This window comes from Microtus ochrogaster, chromosome 24, assembly GCF_000317375.1.
Source record: "Microtus ochrogaster isolate Prairie Vole_2 chromosome 24, MicOch1.0, whole genome shotgun sequence".
Lineage (NCBI taxonomy): Eukaryota > Metazoa > Chordata > Mammalia > Rodentia > Cricetidae > Microtus > Microtus ochrogaster.
In genome coordinates, this window is record NC_022024.1 from 4,648,810 (window position 1) to 4,672,769 (window position 23,960).

At 40.0% G+C, this 23,960-nt stretch overlaps 1 protein-coding gene across 5 annotated transcripts in view; it reads right to left on the reverse strand.

Annotated features, from left to right (window-relative positions):
• Positions 1 to 23,960, reverse strand: part of Mon2 (MON2 homolog, regulator of endosome-to-Golgi trafficking) — a 76,861-nt gene that overhangs the window by 5,559 nt on the left and 47,342 nt on the right. For 3 of the 5 annotated variants that reach the window (XM_005357937.3, XM_005357938.2, XM_013350287.2), the window contains 13 exons: positions 22,488 to 22,663; positions 20,314 to 20,476; positions 18,528 to 18,821; positions 17,501 to 17,699; positions 13,975 to 14,600; positions 11,288 to 11,431; positions 10,690 to 10,707; positions 10,277 to 10,405; positions 8,996 to 9,186; positions 7,873 to 7,933; positions 6,845 to 6,968; positions 3,588 to 3,795; positions 584 to 666 (listed from right to left, as the gene is read on the reverse strand). In XM_005357937.3, the coding sequence (XP_005357994.1) occupies positions 584 to 666; positions 3,588 to 3,795; positions 6,845 to 6,968; positions 7,873 to 7,933; positions 8,996 to 9,186; positions 10,277 to 10,405; positions 10,690 to 10,707; positions 11,288 to 11,431; positions 13,975 to 14,600; positions 17,501 to 17,699; positions 18,528 to 18,821; positions 20,314 to 20,476; positions 22,488 to 22,663 (2,416 nt within the window). The remainder of the gene's footprint in view (positions 1 to 583; positions 667 to 3,587; positions 3,796 to 6,844; positions 6,969 to 7,872; positions 7,934 to 8,995; positions 9,187 to 10,276; positions 10,406 to 10,689; positions 10,708 to 11,287; positions 11,432 to 13,974; positions 14,601 to 17,500; positions 17,700 to 18,527; positions 18,822 to 20,313; positions 20,477 to 22,487; positions 22,664 to 23,960) is intronic. The other 2 variants (XM_013350285.2, XM_005357939.3) reach the window with 1 other exon arrangement.

Here is a 23,960-nt window from a genome sequence, read left to right on the forward strand (position 1 = left end):
GTGTGCAGGTGCACAGGTGTGGGTGGGGCCAGACCGCAGCTCAGATGTGTGTGCAGGTGCACAGGTGTGGGTGGGGCCAGACCGCAGCTCAGATGCTGTTCTCAGGCACCTGCAGTTGTCTGTTTGTTTTGTCACTGTGTGTCTGCTATCCTTGTGCAGGAATGTAGGAAGTCAGAGGACAACTTGTGCACTCAGTTGTCTTCTGTTTTTGCTAAACTCAGGGTGTCAGGCCAGGCCATCTTGCTGGCTTACCACATTTTTTAAAAAATAGGTCATTTAATATAAAGATTAAACATCCCAAGTTAATATTCCTGAATTGACATTGTAATGGACTTGAGTTTTGTCACCACAATAACGGTAGAACAGAAAGCACAATGGTGGTCGCATTCTGAACTTCAGCTGACTTAGCAATAGCACAAAGCCCACTAATGGAAGATATGTGTAACATGAGGGGCCTGCTCACTGGTTATTTCGTGCGGTTATCTCAGGGGTTAAGCTAGCCAGAACGGAATGCAGCCTGTTCCTTCTCATTACTACAGATATGTGTAATGTCTTGTATGATAACCAAGTTTTAAGCACTTACCATTCTCAGGCTGAGTTTTCTTAAGCGAGTCAATGAGAGTACTGACTGCTTTTAAAACAAATATGATTTCTGTTACCTGTTGCCTAAAATAGATAAGAGAGATAATTTTCATTAAGATTTTAAAGATACACTGAGTATTTTTCCCCACAAAGTTTGTACAAATAGCTGCATTTTGGAAAAATATTGAATACAATAAAATAAAAGATGTTAAATTCTTTTTTTTTTTGGGGGGGGGGGGGTTTTCGAGACAGGGTTTCTCTGTGGCTTTGGAGCCTGTCCTGGAACTAGCTCTGTAGACCAGGCTGGTCTCAAACTCACAGAGATCCACCTGCCTCTGCCTCCCGAGTGCTGGGATTAAAGGCGTGCGCCACCACCGCCCGGCCAAGATGTTAAATTCTTATAAAAGGAAACATTGTCAAGCACATATTGATAGCAAACACAAATACACCTGTATTTCCAGATACAAACACATATATACACCTGTATAGCAAACAATATACATGCCTGCATTCCAGACACAAATCTGATTTTTAGTTACTCTACCAAAACTGTCAATGAAAGGGAGGAAGTCAACTCCTGAAAAATCTACATTTATAAGACACGTGCAACTATTTACAATTAAAATACTTTACAACACAGGCTTTAACAACTTCTCTACAACACAATTTTTGTTTTCTAATTAATATTAATGGAAATTTGCTAAAGATTACATGAAAGAGATGCATATTTTATAATGTTGCCAAAAGTATACTCAAAATTGCAACAATACTCAGGTGTTTATTTATTGATATTTTGTAAGACATGAAACATGCCTGAAATTAATTCTGAGATGGCCTGTGTAGCAACATCCAACAATAAATATAAGCACATAAGACTAAAAGGGTCCAAAAGAATACCCTGCTCTAACAGGAATAGCTGCATTGCCCTCTGGTCTCTGCTAGCACTGGTCGGATCTGTAATCCCACAGACAGCCAGGCCTTCCCAGTACTGAACAGGGCAGCACTTCAAGCCTCTTTTTCCCTCTTCTTTTCTTCTCTTTTTATTTTTTTTTTATTTTTATTTTTTGGTTTTTCGAGACAGGGTTTCTCTGTGGTTTTGGAGCCTGTCCTGGAACTAGCTCTTGTAGACCAGGCTGGTCTCGAACTCACAGAGATCCACCTGCCTCTGCCTCCCAAGTTTTCTTCTCTTTTTAAATTTGAGACAGGATCTCGGATTCCTCAGGCTGATGTCAAACCTGTAACTGAGGACGCCCTTGAACTTCTGATCCTGCTGCCTCACTATCAGGCCCTGTTTATGTAGTTTGGGGGACTACTGAACTTCTGATCCTCCTGCCTCACTCACTATCAGGCCCTGTTTATGTAGTTGGGGGCTACTGAACTGTTTATGTAGTTGGGGACTACTGAACTGTTTGTGTAGTTGGGGACTACTGAACTGCATCTCTAGACATCAAACCTTCTTTGCAAGAAGCTCGATGGTGAGATGTTGCATACAGAAAACACGTAATTCTGCAACCCAGAATGAAACAACTTTACCAGTGACTACAGACAGAGCTCACGTTAGAGAAAGTATGCAGAGTGGGAGAGATGGCCCAGTGGTCTGCAGTGTATACTGCTCTTGCAGAAGAGCATGTCAGACAGCTCACAACTGCTTATCGCTCTAGCTTCAGAAGATTAGACACTTCTGGGCTCCTTAGGCATGTGCACTAATGATGCACATGGACACATAAATGATAAGAACAAAAAAGAAATATTAGAGGAGCTAGTTAAATATTCAACACAGAAGATGAAGGAAAGGTATTTTCTGAACGAATATTATGATCTAATTAATATACTCTTCACTCAAGAAGCTTTGTCTCTGCTCTTTCATGCACATGTCACGTATCAACTTTAATTAACAAATTTTTAATCATCTCCATAATCAAATTACTAGCAAGCTTTCAACGGAAAGTTTTTGTGTATACATTTGAAGGTATAATTTATAATGTAGAAATTTAAATTTCAAGATTGCAGATGGTTATTAAGTATTGGTCATTTTTTAAAATGTGATTTTTGTGACTTTCATTCACCAAATTAGAAAACTGTAAAATAACTATTAAATGAGTAAAGAATTTTAAGATGCTGGAGACTGAGGAAAGGTATTCATATACTCCTGGGGAATCTAAACTGGCATAAATTTGTGGTCAGCAATTTGATAAAGAACATTTCAACATTTAAAAAGAAAATCGATATCCTTTGTCAGGTCCTACTTCAGAAACGGATAGAGACAAGAGTGTACACAGGACTTGGGGACCTGTGGAGGTGGCCTGCCTCTGCACCTGTACCTAATCATAGAGAGGTCTCCTGACTCTCCTAACTTGGGTATCTCAGTTTATATTTCCTGTCTGCTTTGACTTAAACTTATTTTTACATTAAAAAAAATTATGATTACATATTTGCTAAATTTTCTCTACCACCCCACTGTGATTTAGCCCTGGAGGCCCTGCCATGAACACAAGTTGGATATACAAGAAGGAATCAGCTTAGGGTGAAGGCTTCCTTAGGCAGATTAGAAGACACCGAGATGAGAGGGGCAGGGAACAGATACAGATTTCGTCCTCTATGCAGCCAGAAGTGACACTCAACAATAACCCTGGGAAGTGATTTAATCTCTTATTTTCTCTTTAGAGAAAAAGATTATGTTTTCATGCAAGTCCTTACACAGAAACCTCTGGTAGAGGATCTCTTTTCAGATTCAAATTTTTTTCCAGGTTAAAAATGTAATTTAATACATGTATCACAGATTTCTTAATCTCCAAGAGAGACCTGAAATAGCATAATAATAATAATAATAAACCCTTACATATATGCAGCAAAGCCTATGAATACTTACCTTGTAAAGGGCAGATTCAATTATCAGCCACCTCAGGCTCACCCAGATCCCTCAGGAAATCTCTTGGTTTTCGAGCCGTCTCTGTCACTAACTAGGATATCATATCAGTGTGCTCCCTTCTTAATCAAGCACGTACCTGGGGAGAGGGCACTTTCCGCTCAGCCTTTCGTCCTCTATGTAGCGATGTAGGACATCCTGAGACCGCTTTAACAGCACGGTGAGCGCCATTCGCGAGATGTAGCCTTCTTGGGGTGTGGTGACTTTGTTACTGAAGGAAAACTGGAGCAGTGTTTCAAAACACATCTTAGAAAACTCTTCTCTCAAACGAATGTCAATCTCTGCTTCTGTAAAATTAACAACATTTGATAATTAATAAAATGCTAAAATAATGCATGCTAATGAGTCCAGCAAGCTAGGAACTAGAAATAAGAATATACCCTCAGTAAGATGAAAAGCACGGATCAACAACCTAGTATTTAGTAAAAACAAAGCAAAACAATTTTCCCTCTTGGAATGTGAAAAAGAAGGCTGTCCATAATGGGCATTTTCTTTCTTGATTTTACATTATCGTGTGTGTGTGTGTGTGTGTGTTCACACGCCACACCATGCATGCGGCAGTCAGGAGACAACTCGTATGAGTCACTTCTCTATCCCTGCACCACGTGGGTTCTGATGACTGAACAATCATCAGAGGGGGCAAACACATGTCGGGCCCAACAATTTTCTTGTCTTTTCACCTTTTGAAAATTCTGTATAATGAGTCCCAAGGACAAGGGATGTCACTGATTGGTAGAGTGCTTGGCTAGCATGCATAAGGCCCTGAGTCTAACTTCCAGCTTCTACTCCCATTACCAGATAAATGGCCACAGTGGCATTCGTCTGTCACTCCAGCAGGAGGAAGAGAGGTTCATGGCCATTCTAGGCTAAATAGGAAGTTTGAAGTCAGCTATTTGAAGCTATTTATTTTTTGAGGCCAGCCTGGAGTACCTGAAACCCCATCTTAAACAAAACCAAACCTCAGGAACTTCTCAAGAACTTACTATAAATCAAGTCACAACTCGTTGCCTCTTCTGTCTTTATTATCTTTTCTCTTTTCCTAGGAACGGGAGTCTGCTCTGGTCTAGACTAGTTCTTCTCTAAGCCTGTTGTCTAGCCTTAACCTGAAAGCAGTCTCTGGCTGGCCAACACCATTCTCCCTTGGGCTGCACTTCCTACAATGCAAGCCTTCCATTTTCCTGGTTTACTATGTTCTCATCAAGATTTCTGCAGTGGCTTGCTAAAAAAGGATGAACAGAAGGTAAATTTCTGCTGCTCTCTTGAAGGTGTCATTATTTTACTGTGGTACTCAGATGTGGCTCCCAGCCCCTCCAGCTGCTCTAGAGAACTCGGAGGAAAACCCTTCTGTACTCCAATCTGCCCAGCTGAGCCTAGGCATGCACCACCACGGTGAAAAGTCTTCATTTCTAGCCACCACGGCAAGTCTCTGGGAAGGAGAACTTCTAGGCCATTTTAAAAGATTGTGCCTCTGAATGTTTTCCGTATGTTCTTTCTATTTTAAGTACATTGATATTTTCTGATATGTCTTACTAAGGGCCTTTTACCTTCCACTGTTTTGGGTACCGAGTTATCATTTCTAATGTGAAGATACATGTCTTCAAAAATTCCCTTGTCGATATTTCTGTCCTTCCTGGAGACGCACTATCACATTAGACACCTCTGCTCCATTTACTTCTTTTTGATTATAGCGCAGATTTTTCTATTGGCATCTGCTCCACTTTCTTTGTCACTTAGCAGATGCTGTGACATCGGCACACTTGGCTCCTAGTAGGAAGCACTGTTTGGGGAAGTTACTAGGGGTGGACTGCGAGGTTTCCCCAGTATATACTCATTCTCCCTCCCTTCCTCCCTTCTCTCTCTCTCTCTCTCTCTCTCTCTCTCTCTCTCTCTCTCTCTCTCTCTCTCTCTCTCTCTCTCATGAGGTGTGGTCTCAGTCTCTCCCAATCAGACCACGCCTCCCCTTCCTAGCTCCTCCTATCATTCTGAGGCTCCTGCCAGGGGCTCAAGACTTGAGTTCTCAGTGTGCTGTTCCAGCTGCCACGCCAGCTTGCTGTCACACTTCTCTGCAGTGACGGTGATAAACTGTTATCCCTCATGAATCTGAAACACAAATCAACTCAGTTTCTTTTATTTACGCGTTGGTTTTGGCCTTTCCATTCACAGTCTATGAACTCTGGCTATCAGGTCCTGTTAAACAGCCAAGAACCCAGCCATCACAGGAACTTGTTGGGCATGGGATGTCCTGTGTGCTTATAGAAAATCTCGAAGGTAAAGCTGAGGGATATGCGCTTCATGCAGAGCCCCCAGAAGGGTGTGCAGGTGCCTTTCAGTGTGGCACACTTCATAAACACATAACAGTGAGATTATCAGAAGTCTAGGACGAGAGCACACCTGATACCTCGGTGCTGACTTAGTTGGAAATAGTTATACCTCATTCGATTGTACTTCATTAGAATATCTAGCATTTTAAATAGAAGTATGATACAAACATTAAGTCCACATAATTCTTTTCCTCTTAAATTCCCATGCTGATTAATTTACAGGCCAATTTTTTAAAACTTTTGAATGAGTGGGAAAAAATTTATTTTGTTTTGTAAGTAGTATGAGAGCCATCTAGAGGTCAAACTGTACAAATGTTCTTTAAAATATCACAGATTATTCATGGATGTAGTAAATGCTAGGATTAAGAGTCTATACTGCAAAAATTAATAATCTCTCAGAAAAAATTCACATTATGATATCACAATTACATCTGAGATTTGAATCCATATTTTCATAGAGAGAAATAATGAGAAAAGACAAATTAGGCAGCAGCAGATTAAGACATGCTGACACTAGAAGGAGCATGTTCCCACAGTCTCTGCCTGAGGACTATGAGCTTTCCAGTCAGACAAACACAGCTGTCTTTAAAGCTGCGGTGCCTATTCTCAGAAATGTTGAGAAAGGCTATACTTTCCAGCATAAGACCGTGCACGGTAGGCATTCCCTAAGGGCTTTATTCCTTGGACAAATGTTAAGGCATTTTCCCTAGAGAACCGACATGCTAAGTGGCAGAGCACTCTCCTTTACACTACATTCCTGACAATAATCTACGACTTTACAGAACTGTAAGCTTTGTCCACCAAATGACCCCATGAGATCCCAGAAGCACCATGTAACTTATTTAATCAGACCTTACAAAAACGAACACACCTATATTTTCCCCCATAAAGTTTAGCAGTCTACAACACCACATCACTAAAAATTACTTCTCCATTCTCTGGTTTACATTTAAACAGAGAATTAAAGACGCCTTCTCAGCTTCTGAGCACTGTAAAAGCCTCTGAAATAGCACACCTGTAAATGAGGGTGACTGGGAGTGGATGGAGCCCCGGTTGAGCATGGTCATCATCTGCCCCACAAAGGCTTTAGGAATAAGGTTGGCATACGGGAGGATCTCTGCGCTGATGAGCTGAACAACCTAGAACAGAGGGGGTCAAAGATAGTTGTTTCCTTGAAACAGACCAAGTGTAATTTCTAGAGTAAAAGTTAAATTTTACTTTTTAAGAAATTAAAGAACCTTCCCTGATAGAAGTACATGAAGTTTTACTGTTACTACACATGATCACTGACATCAAGGTTTACTATACTATAATTTTTATAATAGATTGATCTTCATCACAAATGTAAATATACAGAAAAACTGAAACTCACCCATGCTAAAATAAAATATCCAAAAATAAGATTAAATTTCTTATAATCAGAAATTATAAACTATGAGAAACTAAAGTTACACTTTTTTTTTTTTTTTTTTGGTTTGCTGTCCCAGAACTTGCTCTTATAGACCAGGCTGGCCTCAAACTCACAAAGTTCTGCATGTCTCTGCCTCCTGAGTGCTGGGATTAAAGGCATGCACCACCACTGCACAGCTAATTTTTGTCAAATACCTTAACCTGACATACAGTTCATTTTATCCTTGGAAGGAAAGAAAAAGCTCATCCAAGGTTTAAACAGTAATGGCACAGAGGTGACATCTTGACAAATCTATGATGATGCAAACACTTTGAAGTCTCCACCTGAAAATAATTTACTTGATCAACTTAAATTAAGCTACTTCACTTAAAGACAACAGATCCCAACCCAAACTTCAAAGCTAAAAACTTCAGGGTGGCAAGATGGTTCAGCTGGTACAGAACCGACGTAAAAGTGGGAGGCTCCACAGAGTTGCCCTCTGACCCACATACAGACACACACAGGGAGACAGAGAGAGACATGCACACGTGTGCCCTTCCCCCTGCTAAAATTAAAAACTTTTAAAGTGTTCAAATCCCATTTATAATCATCCAATAGTCAAAAATACAGGAAATGTTTCTAAGTTTGCTTACTTCAACATCAATACTTTCATTTCTTTGAAATTCTTGAATAGAAAGATTATCTGGAGGTATGCTAAAAAAGAAAAAAAAAGAGATTTGATTTTTTAAAGGTAAAACAAACAGGAGAGAGAAACAGTATTCAAATGATAAACATTAGCTCTTCCTTCTCAGGTTGAGACATCATCTTACACTTAAAAGAATGCCCTTTTAAATTCAAGTAGTTTGTATAAATGATTTGTTAAAACTTCTCTTGGTATAATGTATAAAAAAGAAAGGTTTATAGATAATACCATCCACAACTAAAGTCACCATTGAGAGTACATCTGAATTTTTTTATAATGATCTTGACATAAAAGACCCTCAATCAAGCCCATAAATTTGTAATACAAAGCATTAAATTCTTTACAGTAAATATAAGTGAACATCCATAAAAAAGATTTAGATTTTCTAAAACCAAGTTATTACAACAAGAACAGAGAAATAAATAGCTCTGAAAGAATCAAATCTAGAATCCAAGGATTCTAGCCTTTCTAATTCATGGATAGTAATATGGTCATAAATTCACCAAACACTGAGATATTAACTGTCTACGAACAACTGAACTAGCGCGGCTGTTACAACAGCTAAATCAGTCAGTGTCTGTAGGAACTTTGTCGGCCTTACTCTTGTGGATCTTCACTGCAACCCCAGGAAGCAAGCAGTGAGACCGGAGGCAACAGAGGGAACGCTGAGGCCATATGTGCCTAAGAACACACGTCAGCCACCACACCTCACATAAATAAATGGCAAGGCCACAGTTTGAACTGCTTTCTTGACATTTAAGCCTGTATTACTTCCTTTTATATTGCAGGCATAAAACAGCACCAAAGCATTTAGGTTTAGAGATATCAAGCACAGTTTTCCACTACAGCTGGATGGTTAGCAGGCCTTCAAGAGCACCAAGACCTCTACACCAGGCACTAGTCCTTTCCCTCTGGCTGCCTCCAGTCAGTTACGAGTTACGAGCAGTGAGAAAGGAAGGAACACACAGATGCCCGTCCACTGAGTCTGGTCAGTCTGTCAACCCAGATCTGAACACTCGACAGACACTCTTCCATCTCTCTAAAGGCTCTTCCTTTCAGATCAATGAGCTGACCTTTTGGTAAAGAGGAAGTCTTCAAGTGTACTGGCTAATTCTGGCCACATGCTGTCAAACTTTCCAGAAGAAGCATGCTGTCGGGCGACAGGCAGCCCAATGGAAAGGACTTTGAGGAGAGAAGCTACTGCCAGTTTCCACGTGCTTTCCGAAGGGCAGGAATACTTCAAACTGAGAGGAACCCTGAGAGTCTGAGGGGGAGGACAGTTGAGATCAGTTAAAACACACACAGCTGCATTTAAAACAAAACACCAACAAAGCTGTAAAAAGACAGTGTGGCAAGTGATCTCCCCTGAAAAGCAGGTTAAGAAAGACTGATTCTCAGGCAGAGACCCCAAAGCCTACTTCCTAGACTTTTCATTTTCTTTGGAACGGGGAACTAGACCCAGGGTCTTTTGTATGCTAAGAATCCAGCACCACTGAGCTAACCTGACCTCTGAAAGCTCCATGTGTTTGTAAACTGGACACACAGTCTCACTGCTGTAGCTCAGGTTGGCCACAACCTCTGTCTGTCTCCCTGCCTCAGCCTCCTGAGTGCTGGGTCACATATCCGTTGCTACCATGTTGTGCTCACAGTGTCTCCATCTATCCTGACCTGCTTCCCCCAGCAGAAAGGAATTCGTTCAGATGCATCTATCCTTCAAAAGAAGTTAGGGGAGAGTAATAATGTGAAAATACCATCACTTTCAAGTTTCACACCTAAAATTCCTTGAGTTCTATATTCTGCTCAAATATTTTAATGAACTTTTTCTAATACTGAAATTAACCATGCCAGAATATAAAACTTGGACATTTACATTTAGATTTGTACTTCAAATAGAAGAAGAAACACAATGAACAAGAGTTTAAGCTAAAAAAAAGACAAAATCAACATGATAATCTATATACTATATACAAATAAGGAACTGTTCTTTTAAAAATGAGTCTGCATTGCAAGTTAGATTGATCCTGAGTGCATCCCTGAGAACTAAGCATCCTCAAGAGTAGAGGATTCTTTAAGAACTATAGCAAATCCACTGTGAGGAAAGCCCTTACTAGACTAGAGATACAGTTTGGCAGAAAAGCGCCTGCCTGGCAGTTGAGAGGCTATGGGATCAATCTGACACTCCCCACCCCAAAGTCACTCACAGACTAAAAAAAGGGCTTGCTAAATACAATGCATGCATTTGAGGTCAATATAATTAACAATATTTTTCATTCATTCCAAAATATCGCCTAAAGAGAAATTTCACTAAATTTAAAATATCAAATAAAATTATAGAGATAAAAAAGATACATTACCTTAATAACATTCTGGAGGACTTTTTCATTCACCACTGCTTTATGACAGGCTGTTTTTTGGTACAAATCCACAACTACTTCCAAAGATCTCTCAGCAAATGGCACATAATTCAAGGCTACCCATTCCGCCTACAAAGTAATATTTTCACATGGAATTAAAGGTAATGGGACTGAAGGAAACGAGATTGTTTTTGAAAAGAAAGCTCCTTTCCTTACAAGTTCAGGCCTTGGTTCTAGATCAGATCATATTACATGCAAAGTTTTCAAAAACATATGTATTTCACTAAAAATCATTTCAGCCAGGCAGAAGTTACAACTACTAGGGAGGCAGAGAGAGCATTCTGTCAAGACTGGGAAGGCGGGCTTTACGTGTTGCCAGTTAGGTTAGGACAGTTTTAGGAAATTTAACTCACCGGTGCAAATAGTTGGATCTATTGTGATTCCATTGTGATGCAAGACAAATAGAATGAGAAAAATTAATACATATTAAAACTATTTTCGGACTATATATAATTATAATTTTTATGTTGAAGAAAATCAGCATGTACATGCAGTCAAAAATTTACTTTTGTCTAAGTAAAAATGAAGATATAATTTGCCAACTAAGGCTATGAAAATTTATGTAAAAATCCAACTAAATTTCACACCAGCAATGGATAACTCATTTAGTACACGCAGATTTCTTCACCTTGCACTATTTTATGGTAAGATTAGGCTCAGAGATTTACATGTCATTTTCTAGAAGAATGGGGTAGCCAAGAAAAAGGTATAATGGAACGTTCTTTTTTGAAGAAACAGGGAAGTGAAAGGCGAGCTTTCAGGAGAGCCATCTGGGAGAGGAGAGTCACAAACAGGAGGAAAAGGTTCACAGACGCGGTGTCTCAGATAACTTCTACTGTCCAACACACGAGTACAAACGAACGCCTTTTCTTAGGTAGCCAAAGTTTACCTTAATTGGAACTCACTGATAAGCCATAACTCATTAAAGAATAAACACAATTTGTAAACTACCTGATTATATTTTGCATTTGCAATGTGCTTTGTTTCCAGCTGTCCATACTGTGGAGGTTTACAGGAAAACTCTACAAATGCCAGTAACTGGTCAAATATAGCTGGGTACATTATCTGCATGTTTTCTGGTCCAACGCAGATGGCCTATAAACAAAATGTGAACATTAGAAAGCACAGCACGAACTCTAGAAAGTTATTCCCTGTGAACTCAGTTGTTCAGTCATAGAATCTAAAGAACTGCACCACCTCATACAATAGGCCATCTTTTCACACTTGGGATTCAAGCTATTCAAACAATTATTTAAAAAGTAAAAGCCAACCTGAAAGTGGTTAGTCAGGTTAAAAATGATTCCGATGAAGTGTGATTTATTCTGTAACACAGAAGGGAAAGGGCAAGCAAGCATGTTAAGACAGGTGCCAGGTAACGCTGTGGCACAGTCCCTGAGATTTGCCACAGGGCAGTCAGGAGACCAGCACTAGGTCAAGATGAAGCTGACTTCACTGTAAGGCTCATGGGCACAACAACTTGTTGCTACCCCATGCCTGGTTATATATTCACAGCATTATATTTGAAAAGTAAATCTTTAAAAGACTCATGCAAAATTATTTTAGTTATGTAAAAAATTATCAGGTTTTGAAATGATGTTACATTCTATTTTCAGAGCCAAAGCTCAGAACAAATTCCTAAAGCCACAATGGATAATTCTATTTGTGGATATTCCGCTAAAGTGGAATTATTAAAAAGTCAAAGTTCAAGTTTTATCTTGAAATAAAGGGGATGTGTACTGTTTTTTATTACCTTCTATGCATATGTAACAAACCTGAATATGCAGTTATAAGAGTTCAAGAACCTGGCAATTCTCCAGATGAATACTTTTCTGGCCAGAAAGCCTTTTTTACTTACTTTAGTGAAATGTATATACAATGGATTTGGGTAATTTAACCAGAGGGGCAAAGTTTGATGAAATATAGTTTTTCTTCAATGAAAAATTTTAAAACTTATTTTGATTTCAGTTATAGAAATTCATGCCCCTCAAACAATTTTTGAATGTAAGATTATCTTAAACTCTGCATTTGTTCACAATTTGTTTCTTGTACAATGCAACTACGGTTACAGAGATAAAGAACTACTCTTAGCCTGACTGCCTCCAGAGGCCGTTTATAGGGACCATGGTCACCACCGCAACATCAGCAGCTGGGTACCTAGAAAACAGGCCTGACCGATAGACAGACAGCTCACAGATGCTTGGACAGCAGGACTGCCACCCTCTCATCTCAGACACTTTGCTGAGCTGGCCTTTTCTGGCCGTGTTTGTTTCTCAAGGTAGAGTTTCACACTGTAGCTAAGGCTGGGCTCACACTTCACGTGAGCCTCCCTGCCTCAGACTTCCACAAATTGGGGTCAGAGAAGACTCCTTACACCCAATTCTGCTCAGCTTTCCTTTTAGAACATTTATTTCATATGTGTATGTGTGTGTACAGACACTTGCACCGTGGCATGGATGTGGAGAGTAGAACAACTTTTGGGATGTGTGTCTTCTGCCCCGTGGGCCCCAGGGCCATCGTCGGGCTGGGACGCAAGCTCCTTTACCTGTTTAGCCGCCCTGCCAGCCCTTGTTTAGGATTCTGATAGTTAGAAATTTCAGTATCAACTTCCCCAATAATCTAAACAACTCTTTCATTTTGATATGATCTTTCTTTTTCTAATCTGAATTTATTCAATGAATTTTAGATCTGTTTAAATCTGTCATTTGGTTGGGTGGCTATGGCCTTTAATCCCAGTACTCGGGAGGCAGAGGTAGGTAGATCTCTGTGGGTTCAAGGCCAGCCTGATCTACAGACCTAGTTCTAGGACAGCTAGGGTTGTTACACAGGAAAACCCTGTCTTCAAAAACAAACAAACAAACAAACAAACAAACAAACAATTCTGCGATTTGCTGCTGTAGAAAAGAAAACACACAGCCAAAAATAAACATTTTAAACCTGTAGTAAGAAAACTACTTTGACACACTTACCCTGTGTCTTAATATAGGCTACCAATAATTTCAGAATTCACTTTATACTGAATTCTTTTTTGTTGTTGCTGTTTTTAAATGAGCATTGATTGGTGTTTTACCGGTATGCATGTCTGTGTGAGGGTGTCGGGTCCCTGAAACTAGAGTTACAGACAGTTTTAGCCTGGCATGTGGGTGCTGGGAGTTGAACCTGGGACCTCTTGAAGATTTTTAACCCCAGCCCATGTTCTTAACCCCTGTGTTGTCTCTGCAGCCCCAGAATAAACTTTATCTAAAATTAGAGGATGCAAGCAACTTTTTAACGACTCAAAGCAGAACTGAATTACTTCTTTTAAAAGAATAAGTTTTTAAAATCCTAACAATCAGGGGCTGGAGAGATGGCTCAGTGGTTAAGAGAATTGACTGCTCTTCCAGAGATCCTGAGTTCAAGTCCCAGCAATCACATGGTGGCTCACAACCATATGTAGTGAGATCTGGTGCCCTCTTATATACATAATAAATAAATAAAATTTTAAAAGAAAAAAAATCCTAACAATCTTAAATCTATCCCAAAGTATACATACACAGTAACCTCAAAAAAATCTGACTTTATCTCATGAAGCTTATTACAAAATGAATAACTCCAGAAAGCCATATTCATTATTGTTTATGCAGCCATTAAAATGACATTACCTTTTGGAGAACATCTAAAGCCGTAAGCACAGCTTCCTGTAAGCTTGTTAGAACTGCTTCAGTATAAGATGGAAGGATGAAAGGGGACGCATCTGAACTTATTGGGACTGAAACGGCGCTGTGCAATATGACCCCCAACTTGTGCAGGTCGTCCATGTTGAAGCCAGCTTTTATGTGCTGGTAGAGAGCTGGGAATATCTGAATCAAAGCTGTAAGAAAAGGCTGGCTGGGAATGAAGGTGAGCTTATCAAAAGTTACAGGTGGCTTTGTGCTTTCAGAGCCGATCTTATACCAGGTATTCCAGGCAGCCCACCAGAGGTTCAAGTCTTCGAGCTCATCAGTCACTATGGGTGGCTCAGCACTGTATCTACCAAGCTTGTCTCCAATGGAATCTGTCCTTACAAATGGCCTGTTCAGGCCTGGGCCTGAGATGTTTCCTATAAGGACAGGTACGGGCACATTGACCACTGGTGGTGTCTCAGGCTTCTCCGAGTCTCTGACAGGTGACACAAGCTGTAATATCTCCTGGAAGCTTTTCAGAGCAGCCAGGGATACTTCATTGTTTTTGCTGAGTGCGGCTGACTGAATGTGGTCAAGAAGAACATCCCAAGCTCTTGAAAAGTCTCCTGCACCAAGAAAAGGGGGAGGAGAGACAATTAGCACAAAAACGACCATAATCTCTTAGACACTTTGGAGCATATTTACTTCATTTTCTGCTTAAACTGACACCAAACTCAAAAGAATATAAGTAGGTCCTAAGGGACTAAAACCATGACTAAATGGCTCAGAGGAAAGGCACCTGCTGCACAGCCTCACACTGGGCTCCATCCTCAGAATCACAAAAGCCTCATGGGCAGCTCCCTCTCTAACCCAAAGCATGATTGGTAGCTCCCCTCTATAACCCAAAGAATGATGGGTAGTCTGCCACTACAAGCTAGTTACCCTAAGTACACTGAATGGCAGAAACAGACCCTGTGCCAAACAGGTGGCAGGAGAATAGCAATTCCCTGAAGCTCTCCTCTGACTTCCCCATGCATACTAAGCAGAATGCCCACACGTAAGCTGAGCAGAATGCCCATGCATGCTGAGAAGAATGCCCACACATGCATGCTGAGAAGAATGCCCACACATGCCCTCCCATGCACATGTAATAAAAAATGCAAATTAAAAAGACATCAAAACAGCCTCGTGGTGGCACACGCCTTTAATCCCAGCATAGACAGGCAGATCTCTGACTTAAGAGGCCAGCCTGGTCTACAGAGTAATTTCCAGGACAGACAGGGCTACACAGAGACACCCTGTTTTGGAAAAATAAGCAAAGAAAAAAAAAAAAAAACCAAACAAACAAAATGCCATAAAACAGAAATAATAGAAAATCTCTATAAATAGGTATGTATATGTTAAGTAGGTAACATAACGATTTGTAGAGATTTTATTTACTTTTGCCTAAAGAGAATAGAATAAAATATAGGAGGATAAAACAAAAGCTTTCATTGACATGGTCTCCTCTCCATTTACTTTTATTATTAATTTAAACACATGCCCTACCCCTCAGTATTAGTTCCTGAACTGATGTTCTCGTGTATGGTGGGCAAGTCCTCTACCACCAAACTGTAGCTCTAGCCTAAGATGCTCTCGTTCTTAATCACTGGAGAAGATACAACATTAACAGTATAATATATGATTTTAATGTCTAAATGTTTAAATGATCTATATGTCATACTGCATAAAATTTTGACTTTATACTTTAGTTCTCATGTTACAATAAATTCAGAGCTCTGAGTTTTCTTACATATGTTTTTTACAACAGTAATGACAGGATAAAATGCATCACAGAGTCAAAAGAAGAAAAGTGTTCACTGGTTGGCAAAATTGGTGATAAGAAGCTCGCCACCAAGCCGGAAGACCAGAGTTCAATTCCCGTGGCCCACACTGGTAGAAGGAGAGGACTAATTCCTGCAAGTTTTCCTCTGACCGCCATATGTATGCTATGAATGGCATGTGTGCATGCTTCTCACCACGTACACACAGTAAATAAGCAAACATGAAAAAACAACCAGTAAGTTAGCTTTCCAAAAGTCTATGTGTGTGTGTATATATATGTGTATATATACACATTATATAAATATATATAATTGGACATAGGTCTGTTAGATAGATATAGATACACACACATATAAATATATATAATTGCACATAGGTCTGTTAAAAGAAAAGTAACTAGTGTTTCACATTATAAAAAAATTATTTAAGCCACCTGAGCTGCCTTATATTTTCATTTAAGAAAGAAGTAAATCAATACTTAGCACTTCGTGTCTGCTGCCATAAGGTCAAAACAGGTGTTAAACAGTGATACATTGTATATTCCATCAAATGTAAATTATACACTCAGAGAAAAACCTAAATTAAACAAAATACACCAGGTGTGGTGGCACACACCTTTAATACCAGCACTTGTGAAGTAGAGGCAACCTGTTCTACATAGTGAGCTACAGGACATCCAGGGCTATGTATATGTACAGAGTCCCTGTCTCTTTTTTTTTCAATATTTATTTATTTATTTATTATGCATGCAATATTCTATCTGTGTGTATGTCTGCAGGCCAGAAGAGGGCACCAGACCTCATTGCAGATGGTTGTGAGCCACCATGTCGTTGCCGGGAATTGAACTCAGGACCCCTGGAAGAGCAGGCAATGCTCTCAACCACTGAGCCATCTCTCCAGCCCTAGAGTCCCTGTCTCAAAAACAAAACAGAAAACTAAAACTGTTGAGGGGGCTGGGTAACTGGCTCATTTAGTGAAGTGCTTGCCATGCAAGTATGAAGAGCCGGGTTTAATCTCGAGGATCCATGTTTAAAAACAACCAAACAGGTGCAGTGCCATGTGCTTTAACTTCAGAGTGCTTGCTGTGCAAGCATGAAGACATGAGTTCAAGCCCCCAAGCCCCATATAAAAAGCTAGATGTGGTTGTGTGTGGGGCAGAACAGTAGGAGAATGATCTCAAGGCAATGAGGTGCAGAGTGACAGCAGGACACCCACTGTTGTCTCCTGACCATCAGGTGTACCAAAGTGTATGCACTCACATACACAGGTGTGTAGACCTCTCCCACCCCACTGACTGTCCAATAGTACCGCTGTCCACTTTTCTGTACTGTCCCCAACACTGCCACCCAAACCAAAAGCAATCCAACCCTCCCTTGGGTTCTCAGCCTCAAACTCACCGCCATCCCTAATTAGACAATCTCTATTTTGAGCATTGTCTTGTACACTCCAGTATGTACAGCATCATTTCTTGGCCCTACACTCTAGGTGACAGTAGCACTCATCCCTTCACAGTGCAGCAACAAGAAAGTCTCCAGAATTACCAAATGTTTTCTACATAATTAGCTATAAACTTAGTCATGTTTTAGAACCACCAATTTGCATGAATAGCTTCTAGATATAAAGTCGAAAAGAATTTTCTATGTGTGCTCCAAATTTCTTTTAACCTAATTTGTGTAACCAGAACAAGAAAACATTTATATACCTAGCGGCTGCAGCAAGTATCGTCTGGTATTGAAGATCCTTGCCACTCCAGCCAATGTCAGTACCCATGTCTCAGCCCACTGTTTCTCTGCTGTGTCTCTTGAATGATGAATTAAAATATTTCCACCTCCAGACTCAATCTTCTCTTTGTCTGCTGTAGTAGAAGATTCTCGAACTCGGTCCAGTAGATGAAAGAGAACCTAGATATTTATTTTAAAGGTCATAAAAAAGGTCACTGATGACATAGTTTAAGTAATGGCAAAATAAACTAGAAGTTATAAAACATGTAGCAATTTTATTAAAATAAATAAATTAGAGAAAATTGACTAAAACAGGTAACCATGTACTCTTACATGTATCCTTAAAGTCATAAAATATGAAAACGTAAAGTCAACTGGACAGAACATCAGCTAAGAATTGTTATCAGTGGAACATGTATGGGATAATACTTGAGACAAGGATGCAGTTCCAGGTAAAAAGTATAATTATGGAGATGTCCAGATTGAGTTCAGGACTAAATGGCTAAATGAAGTGTTGGAAAAACAATGAGCAAGTAAACACTAGCTAGTACTCGGCCAATGCTTGCACTTAAGGGAAACAGAGAGCAAATGGGATGGTGGGGAACCGAACAGAGGAGCAGAGGAGGCGAGCTTTGTAAGACAGAGCTTCAAACAGAAGATGAATTAACAATGTTAGGCACAAAGTGCTGGGTTCCATTCCCAGCAGAGCAACAAGAAAGGAAAGGAAGGCCAGGAAGGGTGACAAGTCTTTATATGCTGCTGTAAGGGTCTGGGGACTCTGCTTTATCAGGGAGAACAGGATGGATGAGGGAGGGGATGGAGATAGAAACTAGTCTCTGGGGGTGCACACACACGCACACACACACACAGATACACAAACAAACAGAGTAAAAATGAAGACAAATACACGGGAATGATTCTTTACAAAGGCAACACATTTACCTGAAGATGTAAACTGTAAAAACACATGTCAACTAAAAGCTACCAGCCCCAAACACCTCACAGTACCTTCCAGATAACCGTGTGCCAGGTTGAATGCTGCAGCAAGGTCCCGTGTGCACCAATCGTAGAAAACAGAGTCTGCCCTGCACTTTTCCTCACAGCGGGGCGCGGGTCCACACACAGTTCGCCCAGCTTTGCGTAAAGGCACAGCCACAAGCAATCAAAGGGCGGTGCAGGGTGGAACGGCCGGTTTAGAGACACTCCCTTCTCTTCTGCCTGCTTCTGCTGGGCCGCCTCTTCTTTATTTAACTCTTTTTCGATAGTTTCCCCTCTTTGGAAAAAATAATCTGAAATATTCCACTAAAAAGAAAAGTATAAAATATAACTTTATTCACAAATTTTGTTTTAAAGTTCAAAACAGGTTCAATAAAAGCATCTCTCTCATTCGAATGTCTAATTTCAAGAGAATGTGGCTATTTTGTCTAAGCATTAACTTTCATTGTCTTGTACATTTTAATTATGAAAATTTTCAATTATATAGAATAATGAACTTCAATGTATTGATATATACATAATGCCTAGCCATTATAGTTGTTAACTATAAAACAATACATTACCACAACAAATTAATTTCTTCATATCACTTAATCACTTATAATTTCATACAGAAATACTAGCTGCTATCTTCACATATACCAAAGGCTTTACCTTCAAGGATAATAAAGTATGTGAATTCATGGTGATGGCCAACAATGGAAGCACAGTGGCTCCAACACTGAATCAATGTAAAGTAAAGGAGGGGACGTCTAGCGGACACTGAGCCTGAATCACCCAGCTGCTCTTTGTCAACAGGTCTGTATATGAGATGACACTGTCTTCCACGGTCATAGTTTTCACAGAAAAACACTAACTTACCGACTTTGTGTGATAAGTTTACAGTTGAATTCTATGGAACTTCTGAGTTATAATAAACATTTAGGAGATGCTAAACAGCTGCCTTTAAAAAGATCTAACCAGAGCTGGAGAGATGGCTCAGGGGTTAAGAACACTGACTGCTTTTCCAGAGATCCTGAGTTTAATTCCCACCACCCACATGGTGGCTCACAACCATCTATAGTGGGGTCTGATGCCCTCTTCTGGTGTGCAGGTGTACATGCAGAGAAAGCACTCATGTATATAAAATATAAATAAATCTTTGAAGAAAAAAAAGACCTAACCACCTTACGACGAGATTTAACTTCAGTTTTATAAACTTTCTCAATTTCAACACACAGGTGAAGAGAGTCCAAACAATTTCCTTAGATAAACTACAAATATTGGAGCCTGTTCTCTTCATAGTTGCTTCATGTGTGATACTTGCAGTACCTAACATACTACCTCTGTACTCACGATGTGTAAAATGAGACTACATGTCAATAATTCTATAACCAACAAGAGCTAAACACAACTAAAACACACACATGCCTGTCTCCAGAGCCTTCCACTATAATAGGTTATCTCCCGGGTCTAACTGTATTGTTGACAGACTACAAGTCTATGTAAGTTGTAAACAAAGTAAACTAAATAGTCTATGAAAATGTATTAAGGTTATTTAAGATCACAACATCTGCACACTAACAACAAATCCTGAGTCTCCTTTCTATGTATTACTATGACTGTCTCCCTGAGGCCTCTCCTCATAAACGTTAAAGCTTGTCCATCGTCCTGCTAGTGATGGTTTGTTTCCTAGGTTATTTCATTCACCATGGTTGATGTGCTTGGTACTTAGAAGTCAGGAAAAACTTCCAGATCCCAGACCACACTTATATTCATTGCTTACTACATAACAATCAAGAAAAGCAATGATACTTACCAATAAGCCTATAGAAGTTAAACTAATATTAAGTTCTTGGTTATGAAGTCCAAAGCTACCTGCAACATCTACAACTATCTGTAGGCAAGAACAAGGCATTGTTGGTAGAAAATCTGTCACAACCAACTGAAGACACTGGAAGGCAGTTCTTATTAAAGATTCTCTAAAAACACAAAGGAAACAGATAAATCACATTTAAAAGAAAGGTGTAAGGAAACACACCTTACAATAACGTCAAGCAAGCCAACTTTAGTTTAGAATTTGAACAAGGAAGTCCTCCCTGTTGTAATCCAAGGAAAGCAACCCAGTACATAGGGTTCCCCCATGGCTTCTGCTTTAGAGCCTTGTAGTGAGCTGTGTGGTGTCACACATGATGGAGATGTATAATCAACTCCTGAGATGGCTAAGGCCTGACCTATGCTATGATCACGCAATGATCATCAGCTGCCTGCATATGCGTGAACCTATGGGCAGTGCCCACCTGGCAGTTCGGGGTTGGCAGCCCATGCCTACTTAAGGGCTGGGAGAGGTTTGGCCAGAGAGAAAGGTCAAAGAGAGAGAGAGAGAGAGAGAGAGAGGAAAAGGAGAGGAGAGAAGAGAAGAGAGAGAGAAAGTGAATAAAGTCCTGGAATAAACTGCAGTGAGAAGAGCTCCGGTGTGTCGCGCATCATCCTTGCTGGATGAGGTGGGGCGTGACAGAGCCTGTCTTGACTTCATGATGGACAATGACCAGGATGTGTTAAGACAAAGAAATTCTTACTCCTCAAGTTACTGTTGGTCATGGTGTTTACCACAGTAATAGAAAACAGGCTAGAACAAAGGGTAAACAATGTAAAAAAAAAAAAAACAATAACTACTAATTATCGCGCTCTCAATATGCTATCGAGTTCGTAAGTGCTGAACGCATGTCAATTCATTTCACTACTCTGTAAACTGCACTGGGTTGAGAAGATCAACTTCAACTTGGTGTAAACTAGTCTTCTTTACGATAATCATTCCAACATGCTATATTATTTAGGGAAATTTACTATTATAAATACTTAAACATTAACTTTTTTCTAATAGTCTCATTAATTTCCTAATAGTTTTAATATAAAACTCAATGATAGCTGGGCATGGTGGCACACACCTTTAATCCTAGCCCTAAGGAGGCAGAGGCAAGAGGATCTCTGTGACTTCAAGCCCAGCCTAAGTTCAAGAATAGCCAGGGTTGTTACACTGAGAAACTGTGTCTCAAAAAACAAAACAAAACCTCAACTATATGTGTCACTGAAAGAAAACTGTATGTGATACTGCAGAATTCCAGATAAATGTATCAATACCTGCTAAACTGCTCTACCGGTCTTCTATCACAAACTACGTAAAACCCTAAATCCCATTCAAATGTGCTCTTCCTTCTGTATTCCCTATTTATTCAATAGCATCACATTCCCAAGTTTACCTAAGTCAGAGATCTGAGGATCATTCTAGACTGCCATTTCTCCCTCTGCCTCCAGAGTCAACCTACTAAAGCCCTCAGCTCCCTCTTACTGCTAAGACAGCACTGTCATTACGTCCACATTTCCTGCTATCCTGTGCTCCCAGCACAGTGGCAGCTGTCACTGCCACATCTGGTTACACCACTCCCCTGTGTAAAACCCTAAAATGCCACCCAAATACACTCAAGGCGAATGCAAATAGCTTTTAAAAGCACATGAAGTTATTTATAAGAATTTATACTTTTGGTTCCACCCCTCACCGCTAGAGCTTTCTTTCTTGTAGTCTAGAGTAGTGGCCGTTTATTTGTGTACACAGAACAGTTAACAAGTGCAGTGTTTGGGATACAGTAAACACAGATGAAATGTTTAAGAAACAAAAGAATAAAGTTATTTTAAAGCATTTTTTTAAAACTTAATATATGAGGTCCTTTAGATCTGTTATGTTATGTTGGTTTATTTATCTTATAGTAAGATCTTACATCTAATATAAATGTCATAAAACAACGTATCTTCTCTCCTTTGAAACCCAAAATAATACTTGAGAGTTCCCAGAGCTAACTGGGGGTAGTTTATGGTAGGTTCTGATGAATCCTGGACATGAGCAGGAAGGGATAAATTAAAATCTTTCACTACAGGACTTTAGGATGGGTCCCTTCTAACTCTCTTACATGCTGGGTATCCATTTCAAACACTTACCCTTGATCATTTCTGATAGCTCCCATGACTCCAAGAACTAATGGCCATCCAGGTCCCAGACTGTCTCCCTGACTCTGCAGAATCTGCAACACACATTCTAATTGCTTGAGTCGAATATCTGGATGGTTAATACTGGACATCTCCTTTAGTGGGTTCAACAAAAGCAGCTGCAGTCTCTAAAAGGGGACAAGAAGCTAATTAGGAAAAGACAGCAAGGCTCTGTTGCAGCTGTCCCCACATCCCTTTTATCTTCTTGCAACATCATCTCTGTGCTGCCCAGGTTGGTCTTAGAAGTCTTGTGCCTCAGCGTCCTAAGTGCTGGGACAACAAAGTGCACCACCTTTCTCTCCTGTTCCTTCTGAAGGTTCAACTCGCCTCCATCCACAATATTGTAGGAAATAAAGTTCCCTACAAAAAGAACACAGACTTTGATTTCTCTAGCAGTAATCTTTAGAGGTTTGTTACTTACCTCTACTTTTAAGTAAAGGGGGAAAACAAACCAATCTACAGTATGCTAAATTTCAGTATAAAAGTGGAGTTACCAAGTTCTTAGATCCACTAGAGATAGAGCTCATTAAAGAAATATATCTTTAGCTATATTTGAAGAAAAAAACCGAATTCCCAATATCTAGTATTATCTTTCATTTACTTTATTAATGTATTGCAGGTATTTAGATGTAAAATTCTCAAGTATGATATAATAAAAAGTATAATAGTTTGAAATTACATGCTTTAGAAACAATTATTGTTAAGCCACAAAATTTGTTAGGGGAAAAGAGCACTGCTTCATCCTTTCGGCATCTAAAAGTGCTTTATTTTAAACTTTCTTGTCTCCTATTTTATGTGATTAATTTACTAAACAAATATTAAGTTTCCCTGTGCACTGGATATTGAGCAGACACTGAGGATAATAAAGTGAACAGAAAATGATTCTAAAATATTTTTATTACTATTTATTTAGTATGTATGAATGTGTGTCACATCATATATGTGGAGGTCAGAGGACAACTTGTAGGAGTCAGCTCACTTCTTGCACCATGGAGGTCCTGGGGATTGAACCCAGGGAGTCAGAGTTGATGGCAATCACCTTTGCCCACTAAGCCACTTTGTCAGCCATTAGTTTATATAGTTTTTTAAAGCCTCAAATCAGAGCCAGGCATGACAGCATATGTGCACAATTTCAATACTCAGGAGAGAAAGACAGCAGGACTAAAAGTTTGAAGCCAGCCAGGACTTTATAGCAAGAGCCCGTCCTCGAACATCGAGAGCAGTGATGCAGCTGAGTGGGGGAGCACCAACAGCCAGCGTGACGGACACAGCTGTGGGCTGGAGCACCGACAGCCAGCGTGACGGACACAGCTGTGGGACGCAGCTGAGTGGGGGAGCACCGACAGCCAGCGTGACGGACACAGCTGTGGGATGCAGCTGAGCGGGGGAGCACCGACAGCCAGCGTGACGGACACAGCTGTGGGA